At 37.5% G+C, this 12171-nt stretch overlaps 2 protein-coding genes across 2 annotated transcripts in view; both read left to right on the forward strand.

Moving 5' to 3' along the window:
- RAPGEF5 (Rap guanine nucleotide exchange factor 5) overlaps positions 1-12171 on the forward strand; it is a 233243-nt gene that overhangs the window by 157725 nt on the left and 63347 nt on the right. The window contains exons 10-11 of the mRNA XM_063452389.1: positions 9952-10070; positions 10432-10520. Of these exons, the coding sequence (XP_063308459.1) occupies positions 9952-10070; positions 10432-10520 (208 nt within the window). The remainder of the gene's footprint in view (positions 1-9951; positions 10071-10431; positions 10521-12171) is intronic.
- Positions 1-12171, forward strand: part of CDCA7L (cell division cycle associated 7 like) — a 356480-nt gene that overhangs the window by 101223 nt on the left and 243086 nt on the right. The gene's annotated exons all lie outside the window — the stretch shown is intronic.

A 12171-nucleotide genomic window follows, 5' to 3' on the forward strand; every position in this document is an offset into this window, starting at 1 on the left:
ACCTAAATGGTAATATATAAGTTGGTATATAGGTGCTAAGGCTATATTAGAGCGCTAAACAGAATATAAACCATGCATAAGAAATGCTTACCCCTCAATGGTACAAATATATCAGGGTGTGTATATCATCAAACAAGGTAAATGAAATATAAAAGCATAAGGGATATATATAGTGCAGATGGTATAAAGTTCTTGTTGTAAATTAGTGCTGATATATAACAACTCAGTGCATATGGTACAACAAAGGCATGAAGTCCTGACCTTGTGACTTCTGAATACAAAAGGGGATATGTTACCCCACAAATTGACACACAGCCTTTCTACCTAAGAGACAAGATTGTAAGGCTCTTTAAAAGGTGAGCTTAATATTCATAAATATGTTAAGTTAATATAACCTGCAGACAATCTGCACTGTTGTATGTTCTCTCTCTCCTCTTATATATTTGGAGTATATTTGTCCACAATCCAGTAGAGGTGTGATGCTGCCCTTAAAGGAACACTATAGTCACCTAAATTACTTTAGCTAAATAAAGCAGTTTTAGTGTATAGATCATTCCCCTGCAATTTCACTGCTCAATTCACTGTCATTTAGGAGTTACATAACTTTGTTTCTGTTTATGCAGCCCTAGCCACACCTCCCCTGGCTATGATTGACAGAGCCTGCATGAAAAAAAAAAACTGGTTTCACTTTCAAACAGATGCAATTTACCTTAAATAATTGTATCTCAATCTCTAAATTGAACTTTAATCACATACAGGAGGCTCTTGCAGGGTCTAGCGAGCTATTTACATAGCAGGGGATAAGAAAATCTTAATTAAACATAACTTGCAATAAAGAAAGCCTAAATAGGGCTCTCTTTACAGGAAGTGTTTATGGAAGGCTGTGCAAGTCACATGCAGGGAGGTGTGACTAGGGTTCATAAACAAAAGGGATTTAACTCCTAAATGGCAGAGGATTGAGCAGTGAGGCTGCAGGGGCATGTTCTATACACCAAAACTGCTTCATTAAGCTAAAGTTGTTCAGGTGACTATAGTGTCCCTTTAAGAGCATAAAGGTGCCATATACTGAGCCAGTTATTATACAGGCTGATGCCCATGTGAATTGTTGTATAACAGCACTTATTTACAACAAGAACTTTATACCATCTGCACTATATATATCCCATATGCTTTTATATTTCATATACCTTGTTTGATGATATACACACCCTGATATATTTGTACCATTGAGGGGTAAGCAATCCCCTCTTTAACTGCTGCTTGGATAATGCAGACGTCAGTCCATTTTTTTTTTAGCTTAAGAACACCTATTTTGTATCCTCATTTCAAATTTTTCTCCTTTGTAGCCTTTTACTATATAGATCATACGTGGTTTCTTATAATGTTATTATTGTCTTATTGTTATGTCATTTATAATAAAAAAATGTATGGGGAAAAAATGTGACACTCAATCATAGACAGGAATAGAGTAACAAATTAATTTTAAAAACTTGATTTTTTTTTTCTTCTTCTCAGCATTGGTTGACTATTTGATTGGAGCTATTTAAGCATTTATAATTAACTGCAGATTTATCCCGCCCTTTTGAAATATTAATTTGCATACATAGCTACAGGAAATACATTGCATATGTGTTATGGCACAATATATTTTGGGGGGATTTATATTCCCAAATGTTTTCTTATTACAGAGTTGCAACATGATTGCAAGTCATCAATCATAGAACTCGTCCCTGACAGTATAAGATTATTTAAGAACCCTATGTACGGCTTACCCCTCTGAATCCCCCATTTATTCTTTTCTTACAGTTACCCGTGTGACATTGACATCCAGTTTATTAGCCAGTTCATTTCTATCTTCCTGCCCCCCTCAACTCTAAGCTCTATCATATTCCCAAACCTCATACACAACCCTTAGCAGAACTGAAAGTCAGACACTAATCTCAGCTATAAGCTGTTGCACAAATTGCACATGGTGAGACGTATGAGAGGCCTGTCATTCTTCTACATTGAATAGACCCAAATAACCCACAGGAGGAAGATTAATGGCCTCAATGGGAGCAAATGAAGGCGAGAAAAGCTGTGTATGAACGCCGTGTGACAGGACATAAAATTACATTGAGATAACCATTTGTTTCCATTTCGGATGGTACTTTTCATCTACTGGCCTGGAGTATTTGGGGTATAGTGGAAAAGACATGTAAGATATTTGAATTAGTGCTACAAAGAAAGAAAATCCACCAATTGTCTGATGAATGTATTACATTGACAAAATGTATGCTTAATGTAAACTTAACATATGGTCAGTAAATAAAAAGGCAACCAGTGATCTTGAAAGACCCTTTATAGACTTGTAAAAATAGGTTGAAAAATGGATGCAAGACCTATGAAACTAGTTATTTGGGGAAGGCCAAAGTTTAGACAGAGAAAGTTTGCATTAAAGGATCACTATAGTCACCTAAATAACTTTAGCTAAATTAAGCAGTTTTAGTGTATAGATCATTCCCCTGCAATTTCACTGCTCAATTCACTGTCATTTAGGAGTTAAATCACTTTGTTTCTGTTTATGCAGCCCTAGCCACACCTCCCCTGGCTATGATTGACAGAGCCTGCATGGAAAAAAAAAACTGGTTTCATTTTCAAACAGATTTAATTTACCTTAACTAAATGTATCTCAATCTCTAAATTGAACTTTAATCACATACAGGAGGCTCTTGCAGGGTCTAGCAAGCTATTAACATAGCAGAGGATAAGAAAATCTTAATTAAACAGAACTTGCAATAAAGAAAGCATAAATAGGGCTCTCTTTACAGGAAGTGTTTATGGAAGGCATTGCAAGTCACATTCAGGGAGGTGTGACTAGGGTTCATAAACAAAGGGATTTAACTCCTAAATGGCAGAGGATTGAGCAGTGAGGCTGCAGGGGCATGTTCTACACACCAAAACTGCTTCATTAAGGTAAAGTTGTTTAGGTGACTATAGTGTCCCTTTAAAAAATAAAATTACCAATCAGAAAAAAGAGCTAAAGTAGAGAATTAAGGATCTCAAACACGCTCTAACCGCTGAACGACTAATGATGGAAAAAGCATCCCTTGTAGCAAACCAGTCTTTAAAGTTTCCATTTCTAACTCTATTGTCTCACTACTGTAATGGATGCAGAAATGCATAGAGCAGGGGTGCCCAAAAGGTAGATCCCTATATGCTGTAGAACTACAACTCCCATGATGCTTTGCATGCCTTTAGAATGGCAAAATGTCATGGAAGTTGTAGTTTTAAAACCTCTGGGGATGTCCCTTTTGGACAGCCCCGGCAAAGAGCTGCACCTCTGTGAACTAAGCAGACATTTCACACTGAGGGTATTTAAATGCCAGATTGTAATGACAAAGTGAAATATCATTGGTCATGTAGGGGTTAATTTGTATGTCCATTGCAGCCGAGAAATAGGCTGGTGACACTTTTAAAGACAGGTTAGAATCTGATTGATCCCCTTCTACATGAGTGACAGAAATCTCATACATACATTTCTGCTTAGCACGGGTCTACTTATGGCATAAATCATACTTCCCAGCATTTCACATGGGCAAAAAGGGACACTTCATTTTAGGGGTCTGAGTTAAAGTGTGACCAGGGGGGTGGGGCTGTTCTGAGACATTTTAGATGACTTACTAATAACAATTTATGCAACTAAAATGTAATTTAGAACATGAACAATGTATCTTATTTACAAAGATTTTTCAAAACATTTATTGTAGCTTAAAGACACATTACTGTGAGTATTATGGCTGTGGAGCTCTGTTATACACTCCGACACACCAACAATATGGAGCTCCTAGAAAAGAGGGACACTAGGATAGAGGGATTTGGACCCAAAATAGGGACTGTCCCTCCTACATAGGGGCACTTAGGAGCTATGCGCAAGGTTTGTGTCCCTCTAGATGCAATCAGGCAAGGTTTGCATTACACTTATAGAAAAACCCTGGCAGTATTTGAAAGCATAAGACCATAATATGATGTGCTTGCTTTGTTCTTACGTTATTATCACATTGATTTCTTGACTGCTTAGTGCATAGTGCATGGTTTTGCAATGCTGTGCTATAGACTTATATCAAAATCTCCAAGAGAAAGCATTTAGATAATTAACATTATTACTGCCGTTGTGGCTGTTCAGGTCATAAAACTGTAGGAAAGATTATCACCTATTAACTATTGATGATTGCACAAAACACTAAAAAGACAATGGGATTCTTAGTATATATTATAGAATGGTAAACATAACTGGAAAGGCCAGTTACAAGTGCGTTCTATCCTGACTTTTTCCCATGCATGACCATAATAGAGAACAGACGAAAAGCCTGGTGTAACGTACAGTTATTTTATTTATTTTAAATAAATGAATAAAATTCAATCAGATTTCAGTATTTCATTTCTCAGTACAGTGGTCTTACATTCCATTGGTTTCTGTTCCATAAATAAGCTACGGTACAATCTGTATTCCCACGACATTGTATATCAAAGGGGAGGGAAGACGGAAATTGGGAAATTCTTGTATCAGCCGTGTTACAAGGATGGATGTTTGCAGAATTTAGCAGCCAAACAGGCCACTATAGAAGCAAATAACATGACTTTATAGAAAGAAGAAACTTGCCGGGTATACAAATGCTCACACAATTTATAGTCAAAGAAGTGAAAGCATTGTCTTTTACCCAGTCTCTTTACATATACATATACACAGTTATTCACTAATGTGACAATACTTGTAAATTCAAAGTAAATTTCAAATGTAGGGCCCCAGTTGCACATATGAAAGCATAACTGACTTGGAGATTTTTTTTCCAATTTAAATTATTAGACTTAAATTTAAAATTGACTTTTACATTTTTTTATTTTGGTTTTTAATATTAATGAGCATATGTGATTTTTAAAACACTGATTTCTGAACCCCAACTGTGTTTGTTTGCAAGTCTTCTCTAGTTCATTAACACTCCAAATCCAAATGTTTGCTATTACATGTACTTTACTTGTCTCCCTAAACACTGTACAGCAAAATGCCTTGCCTTTGTTTTGATCAATTGCAACTTAAATCATGATGTCGTTGTCACAGCAATATAAATATCATGGTTTAATATTAGAGTCATCAGATCCAAAGTGTTCACCTGGACATTTCAATTTTACATGCTGATGGGCAATACATAAAAAGTGCTGCCCTGCAGCATGTAGCATTCATGTGTCGCACTAGAAAAACCACAAGTCAAGGCAGTTACTTTAAGATCTCTTCCCGAGTCATAAAATGATTTCCCTACTGCAGCCTATGAATTCTACGTGGCATCACTTTTCCTGTACTGCTCAACATGTATAAATAAGTACATAGGCCCAGGAAATTATGGTAGATATGGCAGCTCTAGCTAAGATGTGTTTGTAGCACAATGCATTCATGGCAGCAACTGTAAACTACGTTTATAATGTCTCTTTTAACTACCATTCTTATAGTCTCCAATCTGCTCTCTCCATAAGGGACCAACAAATCACTGTTTTCTTTCTCCACGCCTGCCATATTTTGCATCTGTGAGCCTTTTTTTTTTTTTAACCTGCAATCCTTACATAAAGCCATTATCTCATTTCATTGGGTTTCCAGCATTGCCTTGAACTGGGCACCCCGCAGAGCATGGTCTATTTAAATAATTATGGTACCTCATCTGCATGCTTGAAATTTACTTTGAATAGAATCTCCCGAGAGATGGTTGCACCGGCTATAAAACATTAATTGCCTTCCACATAGTACCTCTGACCTTGTACGAGAATGAGGGCTTGGCAGCAAAAAGGCATGGGTAATTCTGTGTTTTCACTCAGTAAAACAATGCTGAATAATTGGTTGGTATTGCTGTGACTGTCTAATGTGGTTTGGTATTGCTGTGACTGTCTAACATGGTTTGGTATCGCTGTTACTGTCTAATGTGGTTTGTTATTGCTGTGACTGTCTAATGTGGTGTGGTATTGCTGTGACTGTCTAACGTGGTGTGGTATTGCTGTGACTGTCTAATTTGGTGTGGTATTGCTGTGACTGTCTAACGTGGTGTGGTATTGCTGTGACTGTCTAACGTGGTGTGGTATTGCTGTTACTGTCTAAAGTGGTTTGGTATTGCTGTGACTGTCTAACGTGGTGTGGTATTGCTGTGACTGTCTAACGTGGTGTGGTATTGCTGTGACTGTCTAACGTGGTGTGGTATTGCTGTTACTGTCTAACGTGGTGTGGTATTGCTGTTACTGTCTAACGTGGTGTGGTATTGCTGTTACTGTCTAACGTGGTGTGGTATTGCTGTGACTGTCTAACGTGGTGTGGTATTGCTGTAACTGTCTAATATGGTTTGGTATTGCTGTGACTGTCTAACGTGGCGTGGTATTGCTGTGACTGTCTAACGTGGTGTGGTATTGCTGTGACTGTCTAACGTGGTGTGGTATTGCTGTGACTGTCTAACGTGGTGTGGTATTGCTGTGACTGTCTAACGTGGTGTGGTATTGCTGTAACTGTCTAATATGGTTTGGTATTGCTGTGACTGTCTAACATTGTTCGCTAATTCATTATGCTTTTTTTGTTCTGTAAAACAGAGCATATATCAAAGCGTCCTATGCGTTCCCAGTGATGCATTGGTTTTGTTCTGCAGTGCCAAGATTAGCTACTACTGTACTGCAATGGCATTATACCAGTATCGAAAAATAATAATCTATCAAAATGTTAACAGTAAATACATTTACAAGTCATTGTATAGTCAATATTTGTGTTTCGCCTTTTCATCTTGTCCTATCATAGGTCTTGTTAAATGTTCCTGACTTGCCAATTTGATAACCTCATGACATTTAGTAAGGGAAGCGACTGAATGAACCACCATAAACTGGCTCTGAAATTTGCAATGCATATCCTGTTCTGTCCCTTGTTTTTAATACTGTGCTTCTATGCGAAGAACCCTGCTTGAAATTACAAATATCCCTTAAAGCCGTGCCAGATGTAAGATTTGATCTGGTATAATTTAGAAGCTAAATGCTTATACAGTTGGTCTTCGTAGCCCTGTACCCCCGCTAAACACTTAAATGCAGGAATTAATGAGAAGGCTGAAGGATTTCATTGCCTATAAAAACCCACTGGGCTGCGTATGCAGAAACCAATGATTATTCAGCTTTCTTCTGTTAAAATAGCTGAGAGGCAAAGAAAACTGGTTCAGTGACCCGTTGTAGGCCGAATCCATCCCAAAGCTTTACAGAAAGCCTCATCTTCACTACATTATATGCAATTATTTAGATATTTAGATTACTAAAGAGCCATGGCATCAAAAAGGTCAATACCGTTTCAGTGTACTGAAATTTTTTATTTTATTTTTTTTTTGTTATGTTTATAAATTTCACGCCTGTGCCTACACTGTGACTGTCATAATAGACAATGGAAAATCGGAAGTGTTTTAGATGCTCGCAAACGTTAAGACCTTGGAAACGCCTGGAATTGGTGTCAGCATTATAAAACATTAATCGCAGTTTCAAACTAAAAAAGGGTCAGGCATCCTTTATATGCAATGACTCATAATTGTTTTTTTTTTTTTTTTTAAATGATTGCAGGTTGTGTAGGAACGTTTGAACTTTGTGCAGCCCAACAATAGATTCTGATAATATTTTTTTTTTTTTTATTTACATCATATAATAGTATCTAGGACTGGATAAAGATATCTTTCTGCTTCCAGAACAACTTGAATTTCTTCACAGTTTGGACCCAACAATTCCAAAAGTTTTGCTCTGTGCTGACTCAAATACATTATTTAGATTCTGCACGTCATTCAGCCATGAAAACTGAGCCATTGTGTATTTTTTGTCATTTTTATTTTCCTGAATGATGCTATAATAAAATGAAGAAGATGGGTGAAGACTTTTATAAAGTGCACCCATCCTAGTGGCATACTCTTTGTAGGCATACGCACAACCAGGGGTCAGCTTAGCTTTCCATCTGAAGTATGGAAGTGATTGGACATCTGTAAATCACTGCAGTTATAAGCAACTGTGTGCATGGACACAGAACAGGACTGTGCAAAAAGTGTCCATTTAGTTGATATAAAGAAGCATAAAGGTTTACTCCAAGCACGTGAACAGTACACTACAGTTTTTTTCCTGTCTTCATTGGTCATCAAGTCTCCAATGTAGCCTCTCTTTCTGTTAGCGTAAAGTAACAGAGCTCAGCATGGCCTCTTGGTCTCCTGGTGCATTGGGGGGATACTCTGTAGTTCTACAGAACTGTGAGAGATCAAACAATGCCCCTGACTGGTAAAACACCCCTTTTTTGCAGAGAGGACGTTGTGATCTTCACTTCTGGCAGTCGTAGGTCAGTGCCCTCTTGCAATTAGAAAAGGAGACAGGCCATGCTAGTATGAAATGTTAGAAGAGGGTGGGAAAACAGAAATTGGAGAAGGGAAGGGAGAAACTGATATTAGGTTTAAGCGGGAAACTAGTTACTGACAGTGAAATGCAGAAAGAGACTGAGAGACAGACAACTGGGAAGTGACAGAAGTAAAAAAAAAAAAAATATGTTGGAGAATGGGGAACAGAGAGCGAAGAGGATCAGAGGATAACAAAAAATTGTGCGAAATTTGAAAAGAGACAAGTGGAAAATGAGACAGGATAGAAACTATGACAAAAAGACAAAAAGGAAGAGAGGGTATAACAGAAGAAACTAGAGACACAAAAGAGATGGAAAAAGGAGACTGAAGGAAGATATGGGGTATATGAGGGAGCGGCAAACTTGATATTTGCCCGATATGGTAAGATCTGATAAGCAGGGGGTCAGCCGGTTTTAAGATATTGATGCCACCACTAACACCACTATCGAAGTCACATATTTTGTCTTGCCTGTTGTAGAGTTTGAATAAACAACAACTAAATGCCTTGACCTTGTATGCTTTTAATACTTAGTTGAACCGTGATTCACAGTTTGACTGTCTGCTTTAACAAGCTGGTGTACTATCTAAAAATAATATTTAGTGTATTCATTTGACTTGTATTCCCTAACCTAGAGAAGACATTAAATCTGATGTGTGTACTACTAGAGGGAGATAGAACTAACTCATGGATCCACACACATTCAGAATCCCATGATAATAGGTATTTCTACATGTATATTGGAACGGGGTTTGGCTAATCGAGAATACCAAGCAGCCCATTAAGACGCTGGGGGAAGAGTTAGGGATCTGTGTTTAAATTTTAATCCAAGTATTTTGATGTTTTACCAAAAACATAACTTCAGTTATGTTTTTATTTATTTATTTTATCTGAGTATTTTTTACATCCTATACGACTTTTAGCATTTTGTTGTACTTATTTTATTTTTTATGATTTCTCATTTAGCAGATTTGAGATATTTGTGATGCAATGCTTTTTGCAGAATGTCTTAATAACAAAAACATATTAATACAAAAAAGTGATATTGTTACAATTTGACTACATCTGGATTACAGAGCTTTATACCTGAAACCCGAAGTCTGAACTTAGTTTTTTTTTCCTTTAATGTTGTATATTTTATTATTTCAATCTGTCTCAATTTAATTAGCTTTTTATCGGCTCCTGTATTTTGTTTTCCATAGGGTAACACTGCTAGAATAAATCAGTACAATAAAGCTTTTTTTTGTTAATGACAGGGTAGATTAATATAAAGGAATGATTGCATACCAGCAAGCCCAGCGAAGCAGTGCTTTGTCTGTCGCCAGATATTAAAATGTTTAATTATAGACAGAGGCAGAATGGTTATTGGATCAGAGGCTTTTGGTTGCATTGTGATGTTTTGGAGAAATAAATCATTGGGATGTCTGGACAACAGCTGCAAAGGGATGAGGCTCTGATATTATAAGCTGTCGCCTTGCTCTCACACGGCATTGCGTTCTTGTTTTATTTATTTCTTTAATCGTTTCTATTCTTGCATCGAAACAGGATGAAGAAGCGACTACTGTTCAAGTGCGAGAACAGGACCATGATGTTCTGGTGCTTAAGAAAGTGTATTCGTCAGAAAGCCCAGCCCCCACAGCAGGGAGTGCCGAGACTGATTGGAGGTAAGAGTTTTTCCTTAGGCATACACACACACACACAGACATGCACAGGCTCACTGCAGAGCACTAAGCTGCCTGATGGATTTAGCCAGCAAAGACAGGACAGACTTGGGAATACTGAGCACATTATAGGGGATGCCCTTTGTCATTAATTCACCACCATGGGTAGTTCAAAGCTGAGGGTATTTGATCCCCACTTGGACGTGAAGCCTTCTGCAGCTTTCACTGTCAGAGAGATTCCTTTACCTACATTCGATGTGCCTTATTTTAAATATATTGATGAGGAGGACGAGGAAGATGAATGGAGCAGTCGCTCTCAGTCCTCAACCGAAGATGATTCTATGGATTCTTTGCTTTCTGATAGGTACATGGTGGTATCAGGAACCCCAGAAAAGATTTTGGAGCATCTTCTGAATGACTTGCACCTGGATGATGTGCAGGACAAAGAAACAGGCAAGTTTAAATAATAATACAAACAAAATATTCAATTTCTGCCTCTTTTTTTTTTTTTTTTAAATGTCAATGATGTAGAAGATGTGCATGATACAATGTAGAATTGAGTTAAATGTTTTCTTTTTGGTAATGTGCTATCAAACATGCTCTCCTATATCAATGAAAGCTCAAACCAATAACTGCAAATTATTCATATTCTTATTATTCTTATTATTACTTATATATTGTACTAAAATACACTGGCTTTAGTTTGACCAAGCTGCCTCTTGATTACCAAGCTGATATTATTTTGAAGATCTGGACCAGCGTGAAAAGTTATAGGCAGTAGAACATCTGTTAGTCATTGTCCTGCGTTAATTGGTGTGCCCTTCTATTGGAATGTTGATTGACAGCTCTGCAAATGCATTCTGCAGCAGCTGAGAGAGTGCTTTAGTTGGTTGTGTTTATATAAAAAGAGCAGCTATAAAGGATTCAGACTGGCAATTAGCAGGACCAAAAGGTTGATTTTTCTCTGCAGGAATATATTATGCATCCCTAAATATAGCCCACGGTGCCTCTGAGACCAAATTGTAATCATGTGTGGTATGCATCTTACAGACAGTATTGAGATGCCAGTGTTCTCTGATACAAGGAAACCTGCTTCTTGTAACTAGCTTATTGCATCGTCTACATATTGCAGACTGTCTGCTTCACTGATCATATCGCTGGTCCTATAAGCTGTAATTGCATCCAGCCTAAAGCAGTAACACTTTTTACTGTAGAACAGTGATGGCTATCCTTGTCTAGATGTTTAAGAAATCACATTCAATAATATTTGGGGAATAAGGTTATCCATTACCGGTGTAGTGGGTGCAAGGTATAGGATGCCACTAGCATTGTATAATTCCATGATATTTACATTATCAGCACACATGGATTTATTCGAACTGGCATACATGAGGATGTAGTAACTCACATAAAGTTTGTAAAGTGAGCTTTAGTGCAAGTGATATTGAGATTTAAAGATAACTGCATGGGTAAAGTGGCATGCATGTTTAATAATGTTTGTTAATAAGTTGCTGAACTTTTGGTGTTGAGTGTTGTGCAGCAGAAAAAAAGTTTGATCACTTTACAATAAATCACACCCTACAGCAGGGGTAAAAACCTTCATTACTCCCTATCTTGTAGACTACATATCCCCTGATGCTTTGCCAGCATTATGGATGTAGGGGCTTTATGGGAAATGCAGTCCACAACATCTGGAGTTCTGAAAATTGCCTAGTCCTGCCGTACAGTATGCAGGCTTTCATCTACCGAAAAACCCATGCAAAAATGTCAAACTATACAGTTTGTTCTTTAGGTAAACAGCAAAGTCTGAATTTATTTACATATTAAGTAATTCACTGCTTGCACTACACGCTTACCCATCCAGGACCCAAGGGGAGTTTTTGTACATCTAACCCACACAATGATATATTTGACCTTCATAAATGTAATGGACCATAGGAGGAAGTCATCCTTTGTCTTAGCTGTCAATTTGCATATAGTTAGCAATCAGGCTCTACAGAACATACGTGAAGCCGGTTTTGTTCTTATAGAATAGCACACGCAGCTCGTTAATTGAAATAATTGCTCCAGAAAACAGATGTTAGCAGCTTCTTGCACATGTGCA

Source organism: Pelobates fuscus, chromosome 4 (assembly GCF_036172605.1).
Source record: "Pelobates fuscus isolate aPelFus1 chromosome 4, aPelFus1.pri, whole genome shotgun sequence".
NCBI classification, from domain to species: domain Eukaryota; kingdom Metazoa; phylum Chordata; class Amphibia; order Anura; family Pelobatidae; genus Pelobates; species Pelobates fuscus.